Below are 23,362 nucleotides of genomic sequence, written 5' to 3'. Positions count from 1 at the left end.
AGCGGAAAACCAGAGATTCTCCTCTTGAGACAGCAGTTCTGTCGATGTTAGGGTCTGCTGTCAGGTCCAGAGTCCCATCTCCTCTCTTTAGTTTGGATCTGACAGAACAGCAGTCACCAGCTGTCTTTGCTCTATCTGGAACATTTTGCCTGCTGGTTTACAATGAATGGCAACATCCTGAATGAGTTTGTGTTCAGTAATATTCTGCTGCTTCTGTTTCTCATGATGGCTGTTGTTGCCTTTGTGCTGTTTTTGAAGTGTCCAACTAGACTACGAGCAGCAGCGACTGTGGCTTCACTCCTGTTTTAAAGCTGTAGGGTTACAGCTGTAACGTCTGCCCTGAGCAGCAGATCCCATTTTCCTGCCTCTTTGGTCAGGGTCTCGGTACACAGCTTCACATTGCTGTGTTGTCGTGAACAATGGCAAGTCTTATGAAAGTAGGAATATTAAATGCTTCCACTGATGCTCCGAGCTATTGTGCTCCGTTAAACCCAGTATGGCTTGCCTCCATTTAGTTTCCAGCACAGAGTCACAGAGTTCCCACTCATGTATGCCTCAGTACTCACTGATGTCCAGATGTCTGTGGTAAAACTCAGGACAGTGGAGTTTTCTAGAAGACTTTCAACATAGTCCTGGAGAGACCTGTGCTTCAGAGAGCACCTGTGAAATGCTGGTGTGTTTGAGGACAGTGTACTCTGACTCCAGTGAATGTTATTTGATCATGAGTAACAGTTACGGTCTGAGCTTCATCATGGTGACAGTTGGCTACACAATTACCAATGCTTACTCTAGCTTTATAGGAAAAAACGGTAGCTACTTACAGCATTCAGGTGACTCTTCATGCTTGTTGTGCCTTCTTGGTAGGCCGGTGTTAAATGGCACATTTTGCACACTGCCTTCCTCTTGTCCTCATTTTAAGTGAAGAATTCCCAAACAGCGAAGGTGTTCGGCGGTCTGTCTTCTGTTTACTAACACAGGCAGAGGGAGGATGATCTGAGTAATCAGATCCAATAATTAATATTCAGGTACAGTCCATCCATCCATCCATCCATCCATCCACAGGTGATGTCTGAACTGTGTATTATGATGGTATCTCGTCTCCTCAGCTAAAGGCAGGAAGGTGTTCCAGGAAGAGTCCAGTGCAGGCGGTTGGTTCCGGTACCTTCCTCCGTCCATCACGGAGTTCCAGCCGACACTTCGGACCCTGGCTCAGCCGATCCAGAGAGAGCAGCTCCGTGACACCCTTCAGCAGTGGATTCATACGTAAGGAGGATGCCATCTGCTTCCTTTGTTCAGAGACAGAAACATACAGAGAATGCTGTTTAAGGGTTTCACAGAGATATTGTTAGTCGGGAAATGCTGATTTTTCAAAACAGACGAGTGAAGTCATTCCTCTGCTGCTGATCCATTCTCAGATTATTAATGAAAAACGACAACAGCTGCCTGAGATACTTTAACAAGAGAGACTGTCAAAATCCTTTTTCTGTACGGTAGAACTCATCAGTTGGTAGTACTCTACAGTAGAACTCATCAGATCCTAGTACTCTGCAGTAGAGCTCATCAGATGGTAGTACTCTACAGTAGAACTCATCAGATCGTAGTATTCTACAGTAGAGTTCATCAGATGGAAGTACTCTACAGTAGAACTCATCGGATCGTAGTACTCTACAGTAAAACTCATCGGATCATAGTACTCTACAGTAGAACTCATTGGATTGTAGTAATCTGCAATAGAGCTCATCAGATCATAGTACTCTACAGTAGAACTCATCAGATCGTAGTACTCTACAGTAGAGTTCATCAGATCGCAGTATGGGACCTTCGTCAAAATCCTTGGTCGTCCGTACAGCAAATTACGGATGACCAACTCCTGCCAAATCCAAATTTTTGGTAGTCCGTACAAATTTCTGGTCGTCCGTAATTCGCGGCGTTTTTTTTAGTTGAAGCAAAAAATAAAATTGATTAAAAAGTTTATTGTTTATTGTTTATTTATAAAGATTCCCATTAGCCACTGAAAATCAGTGTCTATTCTTCCTGGGATCTAAACTCATCATTACACAAAGGCAAATACACCAACTCATCCGACAGAACAGGATACACATACAACACTCATCCGAACAATCCAACATAACATTTTCACAAAGACAATCAATAACAAACAACACAAACATAATACCACAATACAATAAAGTACAAACATATATGATGGCTCATCTCTCCCTTCTATGAAACAAACAAACAAACAAACAAAAAATCTCTCAGTAATAAATAGACATTCTTCATCAAACATAATAGCTCATTCACATTCTTCCCAACATTATTAGTTTTGCGTAAATATATACTATAAAAATAATCTCATTATTTTACATAAATGAGGTAGAAAAGCCTAAGACAACCTAAGCCATTATGCAGTTAGTTTTGTGTATATATAAACAATCTCAATCTTTTACAAAAGGTATTTGCATGCCTCTGAACAATCAAAAACTGTGGTAATGAATTCCATGCCACCATTGCCCTATATCGCACTGTCCTCTGAGACTGATTGGTTCGACAGCGAGGTAACAAAAACCGTCCCTCATCTGACTGGCGTGTAGAATATTGATGCACATCACTGAAAAAAGTTAGTTCATTAAACAGTATTTCAGGTGTTTTGTTATTATAATATTTCTTATAAATTTAATAAGAGAATAATTTATTCTACTTTTTACATGCATCCAGGCCAAACAGTTATGCATGTCATTAATACTTGTTCTAAATGAACAATTCAGGATAAGCCGAGCCGCCTTATTCTGTGCAACCTGTAATTCGTTCAAGTTAGTTTCTGTTGTGGATGACCAAATGAAAGAACAATAGTCTATATGGCACAAAACTATTGATTCAACTAACGTTTTCCTTATACTACGTGAAATACATTTTTTGCAATGGCGCACCATTGCCATACATTTTCCCGTTTTATTCAAGATATTTTTAATTTGATTGTTCCATGTAAGCATACTATCAACAGTCAAACCCAACAGCTTGGCCTCAGCCACTTGTTCAATAGTGGCACCTCCAACAGACAAATTTAATACAGGAGAGTCTTTTAAAAGGTAAGATGATCCTATCATTAAAGATTTAGTCTTCTCGGTATTAATGACTAACTTATTTTCATTAATCCAGAGCTCTACTAACTTTAACTCTTTATTCAAAATTGTATTCAGTTGCACAGAATTATGAGCGGACACATAAATAGTTGAATCATCTGCATATAGTACAATGGTGGCATTCTCCAATATAAAAGGCAACTCGTTCATAAAAATAGAAAATAACAACGGCCCAAGACAACTACCTTGCGGCACTCCACAAGAGAGACTTATTATCTCAGAATAACTGCCATTGAATGCAACCGTAAACTCTCGATTACTCAAATAGCTACTAATCCACTGCAAAGCAGAATTTTGGAACCTATACAAACTTAACTTTTCCAAAAGTAAATTATGATCTAGTAAATCAAATGCTGCGCTAAGATCTAACAATACAGTTCCAACTAATCTTTTGTTTTCAATATCATTTAACCAATCATCAGTCATCTGAGTTAAAGCCGTCGTTGTGGAGTGCCCTTTCTTATATGCATGTTGTGATGGCGAATTCAGCCGATTTTTACAAAAATAAAAATTGATTTGTTCATATACTATTTTTTCCATTACTTTACTCAAAGCGGGTAGAATACTTATAGGGCTACTATTTTTTGCAGAGAAAGGCTCTTTAGTATTTTTAGGAAGAGGCATAATTTTAGCTACAGCCATGGCCATAAGTTTGGACACAAGTACCATGACACTTGTGAATCTTAGAAAATACCACAAAATTGTCACTTACAATACAGTACACAACTCCTGAGAACTATATTAAGTTTCATATTTAAAAAAAACATTTTGGTGTCATTTTGTTATTCTTACCAAATCCGGTTGTGAAAGTGCTGCATTTTTTTGTTGTTTTCTTCTAATATTATGTTTTGGGAACAAAGTTGTTCCAATTGTTGGAATTTATTGATAATATTATATCCCTTGTTGATTTGTTGACTAATTAAACTGGTGCTGTCAAAAAATATTAGTTATGTTGTGTAACAGACATCAAAACAGACATAGGAAGTCATGCTGTGTCCAAACTTATGGCCATGGCTGTACTTTCCACTTGACAGGGCATCTACATTTTTCTAAACTGATGTTGATAATGACTCACAGGTATAGCAACAACATCAGCCACTAATTTTAATAACCTTATATCTAGTTCATCTATATTTGAGGGTTTTACTTTCATTGATTTTAAAACACTCTCTATAGTAGATACACTCACTTTGTCAAAAACGAATGTACAAGATTTGTTTTCCATAATATTATTCATGACAGTACTACATCCTAAATCAGACTTTGACTTTGAATTCATGTTATTTCTCAAGGTTTGCACTTTGTTTTTATAATAATCACCTAAATAATTAGCAATATCAACTGATTTAGTCAAAAACAAATTATCTACTTCCAAAAATGATAATACTGGTTTTGAGTTTCTTTTAGTTAATTCATTTAGTGTATTCCATGTTTTACTACTATTTAATTTTACGTCCTTGAATCTAATTTCATAATAAGCCCTCTTCTTTATTCTGTTTAGTTTTGTCATGTAATTCCTTAACTTTTTATACCTGTCCCATAAAACAACATCACCTGATGAAACTGCCTCAGCTTTTAGCACATCTCTCTGCCTGAAATATTCTTTCAATTCATTGTCCACCCATGGAGATGCAATACTCCTCACAGTAATACGTTTTAATGGTGCATGCTTATCAATAATTGGCATTATTAAATTCATAAACAGCTCCAAAGCTTCATCAGGATCCTCCTCCAACAGTACTTGAGTCCAGTCAATATTTGTAATATCTGCACGATAAATATCTTCATTAAAATATTTAAATATGCGTTTAGTAACTATTTTCTGACCGACTTTTGGAACTCTTATCTTCCTGTTAATTGCAATTAGATTATGGTCACTCACACCCACACAAATTGAAATTGCTTTAGATCACAAATCATTTGAATTAATAAAAAGTAAATCAATACAGGTAGCAGATCTTGTCCCATCAGACCTATAATTTATCCTAGTTGGTTTTGTGACAACTTGGGCTAAATTACAAGTCGCTGCTATAGACTCTAATTTATTTCTTAAGGAACAATTTTTCGAGCCCCAATCAATATTTAAATCCCCTAAAAAGAAAATCTCTCTGTTTAAGTCACAGGCTCTATCTAGCATATAACAAATTCGATCCAAACAGACAATTGGTGCATTGGGTGGCCTATATCAGCAGGCTATCATTATTGGCTTACTGTGTGGTAACTGCACTTCCAACCAAAGAGCTTCAACACCAATGCAGCCAAGATCTTGTCGAATTCTGACAGGCAATTGATCCTGAACATAAAAGGCGACTCCACCCCCATTTAAATTTCTATCATATCTATATAATAAGTATCCATTTATATGCAAAAGAAAGTTGTCTATCATCTCGTCCAGATGCGTTTCAGATATTGCCAAAATATTTAAATTATAATTGCCTAAAATTCCTGCAATATCTTGAATTTTATTACGCAAACTACAAATATTCAGATGAGCAACATTTAATCCTTTATTCGGAAGTGTTTTGTCCATCACCATGCCATTTTTAATTTAATAATATCCATTAAAGAGCTACCAAACAAACAGTTGAAACAAAAAAGACAAATACACAAAGACACATACTGACACACATTCACCCGTTTTGTCTGCATTTGTTAGTGACAACCAATAGTGACAACCAATAGAATAACGTCATCTCAACCATAACTAACTGTATTTACATAACTTTTGTGGTCCCATGTTATTTACGTCAACTACCAGTTGTCCATCAGAGTAAGAATCTAACTGGATTTCAAAGGTATTTAATCTGTAGGCTATTCATGAAACTTGAGAAGCGGTCCTCAGTTTTACGGCTTAGTGCAAAGTTCATACCTTTATCCTTAATGTGCACCCGCTTGGTTCTCCGGTTCAATAACATTTTTATAGAATGCCTCCGCTGACAAGTGATCTGTAAACTTCTTGGTTTCATCCTTATAGGTCAGAATCAGAGTTGCAGGGTGAATGATCCCGTGCTTCACGCCAGCTTTCCACAGTCGATTCCTCACTTCGCGGAAACTCGCCCTGGCCCTCGCCATCTCTGTTGTCAAATCAGCATAGAAGCGCAGTTTCATGCCACGAATCTCCAATACCTTCTCCTTTTTAGCAATGCACAAAATCTCTTCTCTCAAAGCCAGCCTGTGCATCCGTACAATCATTGCGCGTTGCCCTGACTTGGCCATGAAACCCACTCGATGCGCATTCTCCACTTCAGGAATTTGCTGAAGTTTGTCTCTAAACATTTCATTCATCAAAGCAGCCACGTAACTTGTTGGGTTCCCCTTCTCCACGTTAGGAGGCAAGCCGAGAATTCGGATATTATATTTCCGACTATGATTCTCAAGTCGATCGGCTTTCTCTCGGAGTTCCTTGTTCTCCTTATTCAGAGTGTCATTTTCTTCCTCCAACGTGGACACACGGGTCTCCATACCATTCATAGATTCTTCTAATGCAGCAACTTTATCAGAGCAATCAGAAATGTCTTTTTTCATAGCATCAAGTTGTAGCTGAAGTTTGCCCATCGCAGCGTTAATTTCTTCCCTGATTATAGAGCGGATCAGTGCAGACAGCTCCTCCGTGTTGAATCCAGCCATATCATGCTCACACACCTGTTCAGCAGGGTCGACTCCACTTAACTTTGTTTTAGACCTTGTTTGCTTCGGAGGCATATTCACAGATGGCCCTCCGGATTCAATAAACGTCCATATTCAAATAACCGTAGTTACAGCAGAAAAATTCCTTCTCAAACCACAATTTTTATATGTTTTGTGTTGAGACAGCATTACCCCCGACCTGCTCAGCCTTCACGCATGCTCAGTCAAGATTTAGTTTTTTAAAATCTTTAATTATATCTTGTGTAACTTTAATACTGCACTCCAGTAAGACTTAGATCATCATCCTGAGATCATTATGATCACTTTTAATATGGCAACTCTACAGAAATAACATTGAAAATTTAAATGTAACATCAAGTCCTCCAGTAGCACTGAGATCATCATCCTGAGATAATTTTTAACATAACAACTATGTACATTATTACTAGTATCATCTATCTAACATTGAAATAAACTTATCTCTGATAAGCAAATATGAGATATTATAATATCATCATCATCATACCAAGTCTATATATCTTCATATCCAATACTAATATCTTCATATTGTCATTAAATAGTCTCTCTGACCAACAAGAACAAATATGACTTAGACAAAAAAAAACATCACCATGATATGGATTATGAAAGTATCTTGCACATCATCACTGACACCAGCATCAGCAGCTTGACCAGCATCCTCAGACTCAGAGCTGTCCTTGGCAGCTTTGGGGTTTTTCACCCCCTGTATGTATCTCCACAGTTAGCACAAAGTCTCTTAGTTAGCACAAAAATATCACAAAAATGTCATACCAAAAAAGTCCTAAGACCACATCATCCCTGAGAATATTCCTTGATAACAAAACCCAAGCGTCTGCCCTAATAACCTGTGTGATCCAAACTGAGACCTGTGTGGAGATGTGGGAATCGAACCTCCAAACATCGAATAATAAGAAAAATCGGAAATGAAACTCTTCATTATCCATTATAGCCCCCTCTGTACTGTCATTCAATGATCGAAGTGAGACCCCTAAGGAAAGTTGGGAACCGAAGCAATAAATATAAATAAATGGTTAGAGTCGGAATCGACATCGCTCAACATCCACACGAACCCCAACCGGAAACTGAAATCTGCGCGAAAGCGATGCGCAATGACACAAGATGGCGGCCTCCTGCAGGTTGAGAACCGAGAAGTTATTCGTTGTTTTAAATTGGTAATAAATCATTTAATATGTCTTTCTGAGCGGCGGTTGTCCGGGCAGACGAGCAAGAATGTAGATATCGTAATGACGAGTCGTCCGGCCGAGTTTCAGGTCGCTACGGACGAGCGCGAAGGTCCCACACTGAGATCGTAGTACTCTACAGTAGATCTCATCAGATGGTACTACTCTGCAATAGAGCTCATCAGATCGTAGTACTCTACAGTAGAACTCTGTCCCATATCTTCTCCTCAGCTGTAAGGAGGACATCTGCCGTGGCGTTGGAAGTCTCCTGGTCTATGTGAAGAGCCTGAAAGGGTTAGCTTCCATCAGAGATGCTGTGTGGGACCTTCTGTCCTCAGACTCCATTAGTCAGCACTGGAGCACCATCTGTCAGCGGCTGCTAGAGCGCCCTCTGGCTGTCTGGGAGGACTTCCTGCAGCAACTCTTCCTTCAGCGCCTGCAGGTTTCTGCCTCATTAACCTCCAGAATCCTTCAGCAGCTGATGTTTTTTAGGGGCTAAATGAAAATGAATGCTTCCTTCCTTCCTTTTCCTTCCGTTGCTCCAGGCCATCACCAAAGAGGAGAGTGAAGCCATCTCAGTGAGCTCTGTCCAGCTCTTCATCTCTATTGTGAAGGATCTCGAGGGCCAGACGGTCTCTTCTTCTGTGAACAACCCTGGATCCGGCCGTGGAGCCCAGTTTGAGGTAGACGTAGCATCCTTCTTGTGGTTGGAGTCTCCAGGGGACCTGTTGAGCGATGCAGGTTGGGTCAGTGTGAGCCAGAGGGGACAGCAGCAGCAGAGGAGTGGTCTGGCCATGAAGACCCAGGCCTTGACACCTTGTGTGCAGAACTTCTGCTCTGTCCTGGACACCAAACTGAAGACCAGGCTGGACGACCTTCAGCACTACCTTCCCTCTCAGGACGCAGGTAGAGTCCGTGCACGTTGATTCTAGGTGTTCTGGGCTGATGAAGAGAATAAATCATTGATAGAAAGGGTTGTTATTCTTAAAAAAGCTCCATGAGAAGACCAGGTCCCCAACATCCAAATAACTTTTGGTAAACTGTAGAGCTTCCACTGGTGTTGGTGCAGAACATGAACCTGATCTCTGAAGATCCTCCAATTACAGACCAACAGTTGCTTCATGACTCGACTGATTCCGAAATTCTGTCTGGTTTTCAGAAGTTCTGTCTGGTTTTCAGATCTTCCATCTGGTCTTCCAACCTGGTCTCACAAGGATTCGTGAAACTGTCACGTAAATTAATCTATGGTTTCGTGCGCACCAACACGATTTTCTCATGTTTTCGTGGTGCACACAACGAAATTCAAACCAATGTGTTTCAAACGGAGGATATTTCGTGCCACTCAGAACGTATTTAAAACTACTGCAACTACGGGTTTGATTTTATTTTCATATCTGAATCTTAATCACACCTGAATAGAACGTTTGATTAATCAAATATTCCTCGTGTCTCATATTTCTCCTCGGTCAGATTTAAGCAAGTTAGGGCATTTTGAATGGGTAATTATATTTTTAATGTAAAAGCATTGTGAATCCAACGCTATATTTTGCATTACATCGTCCCATATTTATAATGTAATGCAGGGGTGGGCAATTAGATGTGGCTTCGTGCCAAAATTTGTGTAAACATCATTCGGCCATTTGACCGAAGGGCCGGTGCGCTGGTATTTATTAAATAATTTTGTTTAGTGGGTATCTGATGCCCATATAGCTCAGCAGGTTAAGCAGGCTACTCATGGACAGGAGCTGGTCTCTGACACGGGTTCAATTCCGGTCCACTGTATTATAATATTAGGGAAATTTTGCATACACAAATGAAGCTTTCTAAAATGAAAACCTATTTTTAATATGTTTCATAAGGAAATGTCTCTATTCTTCTCATCACTGAAACATATGAAAAAACGGACTGCTGTAAAACTTTTTAACATGATTGAAGATATCAAACTCATGGACAACCCCTAACCCATTGGACATTCATGCGGACAGACTCCCGTTTCAATTAAAAAAAAACAAAACGTGCAGCACTTCGGCACCTTTCTTCTTCGGTGGTGTCTGTGTAAAACAATGTCCAACATGCAAACAGCACACCTAGCGCCATGAAGCACAAAATGCAGGTGTAAATCAATGGGGTGCTGAACATACAGCCATGGCCATAAGTTTGGACACAGCATGACTTCCTATGTCTGTTTTGATGTCTATTACAGAACATAACTAATATTTTTTGACAGCACCAGTTTAATTAGTCAACAAATCAACAAGGGATATAATATTATCAATAAATTCTAACAATTGGAACAACTTTGTTCCCAAAACATAATATTAGAAGAAAATAACAAAAAAATGCAGTACTTTCACAACCGAATTTGGTAAGAATAACAAAATGACACCAAACTCTTTTGATGTTTTTTTAAATATGAAACTTAATATAGTTCTCAGGAGTTGTGTACTGTATTGTAAGTGACAATTTTGTGGTATTTTCTAAGATTCACAAGTGTCATGGTACTTGTGTCCAAACTTATGGCCATGGCTGTAGTAATATTCATAGCGGGAATAATAGATTCCGTCCGTCCGTCCGTCCGTCTGTCCGTCCGACATGAAGGGGACAGCTTTTCTCGGAAACTATTACAGCTAGGATTACGAAATTTAGTGTGTATGATTCACACCATGGACACCTTGATCATGTTCGAAAATAAGACCTGTGCGATAACATTTAACAGAGTTATGGTCCTTTATCACTATTTTGGATGTAGACTCATAGACATCACATGTGGCGGGGGATATTGATGACCATGTCGTCTTATTATTATTATCTATTATTCCCGCTATGAATATTAAAATACCCCGAACCATTTGTCCTGTATCATATCTACATGTATGATGTTGCGTGCAGCTGTGCTTACGCACAGTTTTATAAATCAGGGGCGAAGGGCATACGCCCTTTTCGTATTTTCGGCGTACACAAACTTTAGTATGGATCCTAAGCAATGTTTTATAAATGAGGCCCCTGTTCAGTAGCCTGACAGCTTCGGGGAAGACGACTTCAAATGAAGGAGACATTTTGTGCAACAAGTATCATAAAAGTCATTCCCAGTGGAATTCAAGTCTGATATTGTGTGGGACTATTCAGAGCAGTCACATGAAGCACTGTATCTGTTTTCAAGGGTCTAGCTGTGATGAAGCCTCAGGCCTGTGTAAAAAAACATTCCTGCTTGGTCATTTTTGGGTCTAGTGACACCAAATCGGACACGCTCCTACTAGACCACCCCCTGACCTTGCGTATTTTTTTTCAGAGAGTTAGCTCAAAAGGGGCCCGAGCACGGCACCATTTCTCACCTGACCATTAACCCTTTAATGTCCAAATGCTTCAAAATGGGCTAAAAAGGTCAAAATCTCACACATTCCTTGACCAATTTGGACCAAACTGCACAGGTTCTATATATAGAGGCTAATGTGAACACTGATGCACCTTTTCAGAACTCCAGGGGCCACGAAGAAGGAATGAGGGCAAAAAAAAAACATGTTTTTTCATAATTCTCCCTCTTTTGCTCTCATTTCTCTTCTCTAACACTCAGAGAGCTGAAACCTGGGATGTGGCACCTCTGAAACATGTAAAATCTAAATCCACTGGAACTGTTTTGCTAGCCCCTCCCAAACCGGAAGTAGCTCCAGGAACGACCTAGAGACTTGTGCTTCAGATCAATTGTTCACCAAGGTCATTTAAATCACCCCTAAAAGTTTCAGCTCATTTGATGCAAAAATGACCAATTTATGGTGCTTCAGTGTCCAAAAATGTGACATTTTGATCCTGCGCCAGGGGTCACAGGAAGGTCACAGAGACACCAAACCAGCACAGTTCAGCTCCAAATATAGCCTAGTATAACATACTAAAAGATCAGCCCCAGGGTCCCAGTAGAAAAATCTGACCAAGTGTTCATGTTAGGAAAACCCGAACCCTTGTCAGACTCTTCGACCCTGAGAGCCTTCTGCCAGTGGAATTAGACCCTCACCCTCATTTTTTACCTGAACGGGACAAAATCTTAACCACAAGTACTAGGGCCCCCGGTGAGTCGGTATATACAATTTCTGCCTCCTAGGTCAACAGGGGGCCAGATGGTACCTAACATTTGACTGAGTAGGTGTGTTCTCCATTCTCCAAACTTCAACATGATACCATCTGGCCCCCTTCTATCTATTGTTTTTATATAAAACAATAGATAGAAGTGATATAAATCATAGATGGAGTATCAACATCATTCACACACACACTCTCACACACACACACACACATATATATATATATATATATATATATATATATATATATATATATATATATATATATATATATATATAATAGATAAAGTTATATATCAGAGAAAATTATTATATAAATCACATATAGACTATCAATATAATTCATACATATATATTAAAAAGATGTCAGAAAATGATATTTTATATATATATATATATATATATATTGTTTTATATAGAAATATGTGTTCATTAGTCAGTATTTTGTTTACATATGTGTATATAGCGTAATCATATATTGTCTCTTCAAATTATTAAAATAATTGACTTTACTGCCATTATCTGATTCTCTAACATATATTAGTGTGTGTGTGTTTACAGTGTTTGCAAAATACCTGTCTACAGTCGAGCTTAATTTCAGAATATTCTATTACCTATTATTATTATTATCTATTATTTCCGCTATGAATATTACTATGTTCAGCACCCCATTGATTTACACCTGCATTTTGTGCTTCATGGTGCTAGGTGTGCTGTTTGCATGTTGGACATTGTTTTACACAGACACCACCGAAGAAGAAAGGTGCCGAAGTGCTGCACGTTTTGTTTTGTTTTGTTTTTTTTAAATTGAAACAGGAGTCTGTCCGCATGAATGTCCAATGGGTTAGGAGTTGTCCATGAGTTTGATATCTTCAATCATGTTAAAAAGTTTTACAGCAGTCCGTTTTTTCATATGTTTCAGTGATGAGAAGAATAGAGACATTTCCTTATGAAACATATTAAAAATAGGTTTTCATTTTAGAAATCTGCATTTGTGTATGAAAAATTTCCCTAATATTATAATACAGTGGACCGGAATTGAACCCGTGTCAGAGACCAGCTCCTGTCCATGAGTAGCCTGCTTAACCTGCTGAGCTATATGGGCATCAGATACCCACTAAACAAAATTATTTAATAAATACCAGCGCACCGGCCCTTCGGTCAAATGGCCGAATGATGTTTACACAAATTTTGGCACGAAGCCACATCTAATTGCCAGCCCCTGCATTACATTATAAATATGGGACGATGTAATGCAAAATATAGCGTTGGATTCACAACGCTTTTACATTAAAAATATAATTACCCATTCAAAATGCCCTAACTCGCTTAAATCTGACCGAGGAGAAATATGAGACACGAGGAATATTTGATTAATCAAACGTTCTATTCAGGTGTGATTAAGATTCAGATATGAAAATAAAATCAAACCCGTAGTTGCAGTAGTTTTAAATACGTTCTGAGTGGCACGAAATATCCTCCGTTTGAAACACATTGGTTTGAATTTCGTTGTGTGCACCACGAAAACATGAGAAAATCGTGTTGGTGCGCACGAAACCATAGATTAATTTACGTGATAGTTTCACGAATCCTTGTGAGACCAGGTTGGGTCTTCAGAGGTTCTGTTTGGCTTTCAGAGGTTCTGTCTGGTCTTCGGAGGTTCTGTCTGGTCTTCAGCTCACTCTGCTGCCATCTGGTCTTTAGTTTGTATGGATAAAATGTTAAATCCAAGCCAAGGATGATGCGAGAGAAGATAATGGAAGGACCAGCATGAACATTTTTGGTTTTGGATAAAAAGTTTCAAGAACTCTTGAAGGGTTCAGATGTTCAGATATTCCCCACAGGACAAATCCAAAGACCTTCTGAAACCTGTGACTTTTCATGGTGTGAAATCGGCGCGTGTCATAGCATTAGTTTGAGTTTTTTGTCTCATCGTTGCTGTTAATAATGGTTTTAGTGAATCTCTGCTACTGGCTGGTAACCATTTCTTCTTGAGAAAGTTGGATTAGCATGACATTTTGTGAGATGTTGATGTTTTTCAGTAATCGTTCTCCTCCATGACGTGTTGACAGGATCTGACTCCATCTCAGGTTCCTCCTGTGGACCTGCTGAAGGCTGCTCGGCGTCCTCCTTTAACCGCTTCACAGACTCTCCAGCAGTGGAGGAGGCGCTACGTGAAGGCTGCCAGGCCTGTGTTCGCCACATCCTGTCCTCCATCCGCTCCCAGCTGGACGCCGTCTCAGAGTCCAGCCTTGGGTCGGTCCTGTTCATGGCTCGGCTCTGCCAGTCTATGGGCCAACTCTGCCCCAACCTGAGGCAATGCATCTTGGGAAAACAGAACGCATCTGAGACCAAAGGGATCCACAGACCGGGCAAGAAGCTCAGTAAAACCAGAGCCGCTGCAGAAGTCAGCCCCGCCCAGGCCAGGTGGGCGGGGCTTAAGGAGGAGCTGCTGGACTGCAGTATGGAGGCTTACCGCTTATGGAGCTCTGCCCTTTCCAAAGTCAGTCAGACATCTGTGAACTTTTATCTGCTGCATGTAGCTTAATGCTTATTTTGTGCTGTAGAGGTGAGAATATGATAGCAAGAACCAAAGATGTAGCAGAATTAAAGCAGGTTCAGTTCATCTGCTGACATCAGCTGACCTCACAAACCAATCACTGGAGACCATCTGTGGTCATAACAGGGAGATGACCTCCATCCATAGACAGAGATTGGATCAGCTCACCCTGTTCGCTCTGACTGTAGGCTACTAAATCTATACTGTAGGCTACTTAATCTCACTTGCGGTGGCTTTGGCTCACATTCAGATGTGAGACCTTGCTGCTGTATGGTCTTAATTCACTAAATAGAACTGGCTCAGGTGATATCAGTGACCCCACCTCTTCAGCATCAGGTAAAGCGTTAAACTGGTATCAGTGAAGATCAAAGACAGGTTCAGTGTTCCACAGAGATTACAGCTCCAATTCAGAACAAAGTCCCTCATTAGTGTCTGCTCCAGTCTATATTTCAGATTAACAACACATCCAGTTACTCCAAACTAAAAGCAGAGTGAATACTCAGGGTTCTCGCCAGGATTTTTTTTTTCAGCGTAACGGCAGGTCCTCCTGCATGCGCAATAGACGGGAACGGGTCAAGCAACAGGAAAGTACGGCTGAGGTGGGGAGACATAAATTAACCTAGATAGGCACCCAGTTGATAAAAACAAACGCACATGGCGTTATCTGTCAAAATAACAGCAGCGGCCCTAATCACAGTGTTAACCCTTCCTGTTCGGCCCGACCGTGGTCAGGAAGCCCGGGGTTAACCCCCTTCACTTCATCAGCAGCCGTAGAGGCAAAGACACAGGAGCCCAGCCGTATGGAAGAACACTGCAGCCTTTATTGTCTATAAACAGTGGCTGAACCGCACAGTACCGCCAACCAGCAACTACACACCTTCTGTCCTCCTCCGACTGCACCGACTGCCCGTCTCTCTCACTCGCTCTCCCCCTCCCTCCCCCTCTCTCCCACACACACGCTGCTCTCTCTCCCTCTCTCATGACGGAGCCACACACTCTCATAACAGCCTAATCTTTGAAATGCGCTGGCATAGCGACCCTAATCACAGCGTAATCTTTTAAACTGAGCGTAACGGCCCGTTAGACAGTGTAACAGGCCATTATGACAGCGTAACGGGCCGTTACGCTGAAATGCGCTGGCGAGAACCCTGATACTGAATCAGGTACAGACAAATGTTAATGATGTGAACCTGTCTGCTGGATGGGAGAACTGTTTGCTGACATGTTAGTAATGTATGTTCAGTATTCTTCACAGAGGAATTTACCGCTTTCATGCTTCTAGAGACCTGCTGAGTTGTGTTGTGTTGTGACAGGTGCTGCTGGATGAGTTTGGTGCAGCACTACAGGCTGAGTCTGCTGGAGAAATTCTAACAACAGTAACCAACTGGGAAGATCTGGAGATCCAGGAGGAGGCTGAGTCAGGGAGCAGCGTCACATCCAGAATCCGTCTTCCAGTCCAGGTCAGCCTCTAAAGCTGGGATAGGGTTAGTATGGTTAGGTAAAAGTAGGATTAGGGTTTAGAGGGTTAGGGGTAGGATAGGGTTAGGGTTAGTAAGGTTAGGTAAAGGGGTTAAGATTCAAGAAAGGGGGTAGGGTTAGGTGAGGTAAAAGCATCAAGCCGTATCACTGGCATGATGAAAGCACAGGCAACAGGTTTTAGCCCTCTTATTAATAATTATTTTTTGGTGACGTTAATCTCTAATTTAAATTAAATTAAAAGTTTTTATAAATTCTGGGAAAAAAGCTAAAAAGAAAACTATTTATTAAAACAGGAAATTCAGTTAGAAACACCTATCCAAGATATTCACACTCTGTAATTTTAATTTTTTTAAATGTTGGTCTAGCTGGGATCGAAACCTGGATTTTTTGATTAGTAACGGATTCTGGAATCAGGTTGCATCATGCACATCAGGAGGAACTTCACAAACATTCCACAGTGGGCTGGGACATGGAAATCTAGAAAATTTGACCCCCTCCAAATTGCTTTTGTTTTTGTTTTTCTTATAGTAGAATAAAAATCCAGTTCAACAAAAAAAAAATCAAGTCAAACGGTCTATTCTTTAAAAAGTTAGGCCAGTTTGAGTCTCAGGAAATGACACATTCCACAGGCGTCCAATTAGCGTAAGTAGCATAAGGTTGAAAAAAGGCGGCAATTTCAAATGTCTGTAAAAAAATTGATATTTGAGCTTTTCATTCTATTTCTTTTTGAGAAATTAATAATTTTTACCTGAGATTTTAACAATATTCAGGTTTACCTGCTCCAAATTTTCTTAATTGCTTAAATTTAGAAGATTTCTGCAAAGTTTGAAAAAATATAGTAAAGTTTCACTTTTTTTTCTGAGACTATTTTCATGTACCACCCAGAATATTTTGACTTGCCAGAAGCCAGATATGGGAAAGTATATATTTTCTGAAAGAATAGGATGTCAGGTGTTGAAAAATACAAGTGTCAGAAAATCTGGCTTATGGCAACTCTCACAGATCAAATTTTACTGAAGAAGGTCTAAGTTCCCCTGTGTGGACCTTGGGCGATTGATGTTAACACGTATGTATCGAAATTGTAAGTAGTACTTCTAATATACACATACTTTGCAGTATAAAAAGACTTCTAGATGTCTCTAAGTGTAACAACTGCCTTCAAATTTTGAAAATGGTCATTTAAGGCATCAATTTAGGGCAGATTTCATTAAAAATTTGGTAGATTTTTCCAGTTTTTTGTCACAATTTTTCCTTTTAAGGATTCACATTTTTGTATTTCTCATTAAAACAAAACTACATGGAGCAGTGAAATAGCTTGCAGAACTCGTTTTGGTTTAGAGAACCAAAATGCACTTATCTTTACTTGTACTGCATGGATCATAGTAAAAGATGGTATTCTGTTCATAGTAAGTATTAGCTGTAGGAAATTTCCCAACAGAGATAAACACCCAATGAACGTGACATTATGTAGTTTAAGTAATATCTTTGTGAATAATTCATTAGGTTACATGGTTAAGTTCAGAGAAAAGCCTTTATGTCCTGTGTTATGATAGGCCTATGGAGGATAACTAACTTCATGTTTCACTGTTATGTTTTTTGTAAAGTACTCATTTACTCTGCATAGAATTAGTTAATAAAACATTTGAAAGCAATATCATGTCTCGCCTTTCAAATTTACGTTTAATCACCAAATTCCTTCGGTGGAACCCTACACTTACACACGTGGATAAAATTGTTGGTACCCCTCACTTAAAGAAGGAAAAACCCACAATTCTCACTGAAATCACTTGAAACTCACAAAAGTAACAATAAATATGTATGTCTAGAAAAATCTCCCTGCAGCCTTAACTTTTTAATATAATTTAAAGATATCTTTTTAGATGTATTCCCAAGTATATTGCGGTTGAAATGATCCCTCAATCACTACCAGGGGATGATTTTTAGCCAAGATATTAATTTTTTTCCAAAAAATAAGCCGAGCAGCCCACTGTGCATTCTTCTCTCTATTTTCAGACACACAGTTGCGCAAGCCTCAAGGGCTGGAGATGATGAGTCCGTGTGCAGTTCAGATGTTTTCACATGAGCTCTGGAAAGCTTTCTCATTACCTATAATCTGGGCTGAATATTGTTTCTAACCAACATCCCTGATAGATTTCTTCTGCAGTGTCAGAAGGAGTGAAATGAGAGTAAAATGTACTCCTGTAGTCTGATTCCAGTGTCACAGAGAGGAAGGATTCCACTCTCAGGTCTAACACAAAGCCTTGTTCTGTCTTCGGCAGCCATCCTGGTTTGTGCAGTCGTTGCTGTTCCAGCTGTGTGTGGAGGTGAACAGGGTCGGTGGCCACGCCCTGCCCAGGCCGACTCTACAGGAGCTGCTGCAGACCTGTTTAACCCAGGTCCTGGACCACTACCACAGCCTCACACAGCAGGCCGGCAACCGGGTACGTAGATAAGGAACCATTAGAGAAGACAAAAAGGAGGACAAAGGAATTACTGGGCTCACCATTAGCTTCATTCAATTCAATTCAATTCAATTTTATTTATATAGCGTCAATTACAGTCAAATCGTCTCAAGACGCTTTACAGAACCCAAATGCCTGACCCCCAGAGCAGCCCAAAGGCGACAGTGGCAGGAAAACACCCTTTTAACAGGGAAGAAACCTCAAGCAGAACCCGGCTCTATATAGGGGGGACCCATCTGCCTGCTGGCCGGGGGGGTTGAGAGGGACAGAGGAGGGCAAGGGGGAGGGATGGGAGAAGAGGGAGGGGTGGGAAAGCAAGGAAAACACAACACACATTTGGATACATGCATGACAGGATATGTGACACAGACAAAGTATAAGCTAACATTGAAAACTGACTCATAGTTTACTCTGATGATGTACGGCTCTGACATTAAACATACTCCATATATAGCTAGCAGTAAAATTCAAACAGTATGTAAGTTAGCATAACAGTATAGTGAAGGCGATGCAGAGTTGACTGGTGGAAAAGGGGAGTTGGAAGCAGAGGGCTGGAGCAAGGTCAGCAGCAGCATCCCACAGTGGACATGATGGAGACTGGACCAGCTGGTGGAACATCGACCGCAGATCTGAAGCATCCAGCTCTGGGACCAGGGACACTCGGAGAAATAGCACAGGGGGAAACAGAGTGAATGTACTGCAATAACGGTATACATATTAAATGTAAAGGTAGATAGAGAAGGGCTCAGTGCGTCAAGAGAAGTCCCCCAGCAGCCTATAGGCCTATAGCAGCATGACTAGAGGCAGAACGAAGGGACGTCCAAGAGGGAGTCAGCTGTGCAATGAAGACACAAGCCGAACCCCTGTGGGTCACCCAGTCAGCCCCAACTATAAGATTTGTCAAAAAGGAACGTTTTAAGCCTGGTCTTAAAAATAGAGAGGGTATCTGCCTCCAGAACCCAAACTGGGAGCAGGTTCCACAGGAGAGGAGCTGATAACTGAAGGCTCTGCCTCCCATTCTACTTTTAGAAATTCTAGGAACAACAAGTAAGCCTGCAGTTTGAGAGCGAAGAGTTCTACTAGGATAATAAGGTACTATCAGATCTTTAAGATATGATGGAGATTGGTTCATGTATTCCTCTGCTTTCTTTTGCCCTTTGCCCTCCAGGAGGGTTTATTCCCCATGACTCAGAACAGAGCCTTGCAGCTGCTGTTTGACCTTCGTTACCTAAATACCACGCTGGGCAGCAGACCTGAGGACGGCAAAACCTCCCGATCCCTGCAGAACCCCAGGTACCGTCCCCTTAAATACAGTTCCACCTGAGCTTCCAAACGTGCCTCAGAGGGCCGGGAAAGACAACACATGTTAGAGGAGGCTAATGTGGGGGCAGCATGTCGGTATGGGGGGGGCAACATGTCGGTATGGGGGGGGCAACATGTCGGTATGAGGGGGGGACAGCATGTCTGTATGAGGGGGGACAGCATGTCGGTATGAGGGGGGGGACAGCATGTCGGTATGAGGGGGGACAGCATGTCGGTATGGGGGGGACTGCATGTCGGCATGGGGGGGACAGCATGTCGGTATGAAGGGGGACAGCATGTCGGTATGAGGGGGGGACTGCATGTCGGTATGGGGGGGGACTGCATGTCGGTATGAGGGGGGGACAGCATGTCGGTATGGGGGGGACAGCATGTCGGTATGGGGGGACTGCATGTCGGTATGAGGGGGGGACAGCATGTCGGTATGAGAGGGGGAAAGCATGTCGGTATGGGGGGGACTGCATGTCGGTATGAGGGGGGGACAGCATGTCGGTATGAGGGGGGGACAGCATGTCTGTATGAGGGGGGGACAGCATGTCGGTATGGGGGGGACAGCATGTCGGTATGGGGGGGACAGCATGTCGGTATGAGGGGGGGACAGCATGTCGGTATGAGGGGGGACAGCATGTCGGTATGAGGGGGGGACAGCATGTCGGTATGAGGGGGGGACTGCATGTCGGTATGGGGGGGGACTGCATGTCGGTATGAGGGGGGACAGCATGTCGGTATGAGGGGGGGACTGCATGTCGGTATGAGGGGGGGACAGCATGTCGGTATGAGGGGGGGACAGCATGTCGGTATGAGAGGGGACAGCATGTCGGTATGGGGGGGACAGAATGTCGGTATGAGGGGGGGACAGCATGTCGGTATGAGGGGGGGACTGCATGTCGGTATGAGGGGGGGACAGCATGTCGGTATGGGGGGGACAGCATGTCGGTATGGGGGGGACTGCATGTCGGTATGAGGGGGGGACTGCATGTCGGTATGAGGGGGACTGCATGTCGGTATGAGGGGGGGACTGCATGTCGGTATGAGGGGGGGACAGCATGTCGGTATGAGGGGGGACAGCATGTCGGTATGAGGGGGGGACAGCATGTCGGTATGAGGGGGGGACAGCATGTCTGTATGGGGGGGGACTGCATGTCGGTATGAGGGGGGGACAGCATGTCGGTATGAGGGGGGACAGCATGTCTGTATGGGGGGGGACTGCATGTCGGTATGAGGGGGGGACAGCATGTCGGTATGAGGGGGACAGCATGTCGGTATGAGGGGGGGACAGCATGTCGGTATGGGGGGGCAGCATGTCGGTATGAGGGGGGGACAGCATGTCGGTATGAGGGGGGGACAGCATGTCGGTATGGAGGGGACTGCATGTCGGCATGGGGGGGACAGCATGTCGGTATGAGGGGGGACTGCATGTCGGTATGAGGGGGGACTGCATGTCGGTATGAGGGGGGGACAGCATGTCTGTATGAGGGGGGGACAGCATGTCTGTATGAGGGGGGGACAGCATGTCGGTATGGGGGGGACAGCATGTCGGTATGGAGGGGACAGCATGTCTGTATGGGGGAACGGTATGAGGGGGGGACAGCATGTTGGTATGAGGGGGGGACAGCATGTCGGTATGGGGGGGACAGCATGTCGGTATGGGGGGGACGGTATGGAGGGGACAGCATGTCTGTATGGGGGAACGGTATGGGGGGGGACAGCATGTCGGTATGAGGGGGGGACAGCATGTCGGTATGAGGGGGGGACAGCATGTCGGTGTGAGGGGGGGACAGCATGTCGGTATGAGGGGGGGTAGCATGTCGGTATGAGGGGGGGACAGCATGTCGGTATGAGGGGGGGACAGCATGTCGGGGGACTCGACCTCTTTAACTTTTAGTCTGGGACTGATGGCTGCACTGAAGAACTGTCAGACTTTATTATTTTGGTCCAGCAGTCACATGATGGCATCACCAGGTTGTAGACGACAAACACACAGAGACTGAAATTATAGGAAAATCCAGAATCCTACTTGTGAGCAGATTGTTGGAAGCTGCTGTGAATAATCAGAGAAGGAAGCCGGAGGGCAGAAACCATTCACCCGAGATTTTTAGAAACCTGTGCTTCATTGGAAGCTGTAAGATTGTACTCTATTTTTTATTAACAGTGTTTTTAATTTTAACTTAGTGATCCTGTTCCTACAGTGTAGAAAAACTCCGTAAAAGCTGCTAAAAAGCTGCACCATGTGTTCCAGATTCCACGAGATCTGTGATTGGCTGGAGAGCTTCATCGACCCCTTTGACCTAGACGTGTTCACGCCTCCACTGAACGCCAACCTGAACCGCCTGTCCCAGAGGACATCAGTACGTTCACAATGACACAGAACCGGATAACAGAGTCCATGTAGCCTGATGAGCATGGAAGGAGAATTTAATTCACATTACACGCGTTACTACAGGTTTTATTACGTTTTATTACACGCCTCATTACATGTTTTAGTACATGCCTCATTTCATGTTTTACTACATGCCTCATTTCATGTTTTATTACATGCCTCATTTCATGTTTTACTACATGCCTCATTACATGTTTTATTACATGCCTCATTTAATGTTTTATTACATGCCTCATTACATATTTTATTACATGTTTTATTACATGCCTCATTGCAGGTTTTATTACATGTTTTATTACATGCCTCATTACATGTTTTGTTTCATGTTTGATTACACGCCTCATTACATGTTTAGTTACATGTTTTATTACAGGCCTCATTACATGTTTTTTGTTACATGTTTCATTACATGCCTCATTACATGTTTTGTTACATGTTTGATTACATGCCTCATTACAGGTTTTATTACACGCCTCATTACATGTTTAGTTACATGTTTTGTTACATGTTTTATTACATGCCTCATTACATGTTTTGTTACATGTTTTATTACATGCCTCATTACATGTTTTGTTTCATGTTTTATTACATGCCTCATTACATGTTTTGTTTCATGTTTTATTACATGCCTCATTAAATTTTTCATTACATGTTTTATTACATGCCTCATTACATGTTTTGTTACATGTTTTATTACATGCCTCATTACAGGTTTTGTTACATGTTTTATTACATGCCTCATTACATGTTTTGTTACATGTTTTATTACATGCCTCATTACATGTTTTGTTTCATGTTTTATTACATGCCTCATTAAATTTTTCATTACATGTTTTATTACATGCCTCATTACATGTTTTGTTACATGTTTTATTACATGCCTCATTACATGTTTTGTTACATGTTTTATTACATGCCTCATTACATGTTTTGTTTCATGTTTTATTACATGCCTCATTAAATTTTTCATTACATGTTTTATTACAGGTTTTACTACATGCTTTATTACACGCCTCATTACATATTTTAAATGAGTGTCTTCTGTAGTCTCAGGTGTTGCTGCTGTCTACAGGTAACCCTAACCCTTGTATGAGG

The 23,362-nt window shown here is 41.6% G+C and overlaps 1 protein-coding gene across 3 annotated transcripts in view; it reads left to right on the top strand.

Moving 5' to 3' along the window:
* cog1 (component of oligomeric golgi complex 1) overlaps positions 1-23,362 on the top strand; it is a 33,627-nt gene that overhangs the window by 5,059 nt on the left and 5,206 nt on the right. For 2 of the 3 annotated variants that reach the window (XM_051941166.1, XM_051941168.1), the window contains exons 5-12: positions 1,107-1,263; positions 8,225-8,435; positions 8,539-8,899; positions 14,139-14,569; positions 15,940-16,086; positions 18,385-18,546; positions 19,736-19,860; positions 22,127-22,235. In XM_051941166.1, the coding sequence (XP_051797126.1) occupies positions 1,107-1,263; positions 8,225-8,435; positions 8,539-8,899; positions 14,139-14,569; positions 15,940-16,086; positions 18,385-18,546; positions 19,736-19,860; positions 22,127-22,235 (1,703 nt within the window). The remainder of the gene's footprint in view (positions 1-1,106; positions 1,264-8,224; positions 8,436-8,538; positions 8,900-14,138; positions 14,570-15,939; positions 16,087-18,384; positions 18,547-19,735; positions 19,861-22,126; positions 22,236-23,362) is intronic. The other variant, XM_051941167.1, reaches the window with a different exon arrangement.

This window comes from Acanthochromis polyacanthus, chromosome 21 (assembly GCF_021347895.1).
Source record: "Acanthochromis polyacanthus isolate Apoly-LR-REF ecotype Palm Island chromosome 21, KAUST_Apoly_ChrSc, whole genome shotgun sequence".
In the NCBI taxonomy this organism is placed as follows: Eukaryota; Metazoa; Chordata; class Actinopteri; family Pomacentridae; genus Acanthochromis; species Acanthochromis polyacanthus.
Note: the sequence above shows the minus strand (reverse complement) of the source record. Positions and strands in the feature narration are given on the sequence as shown.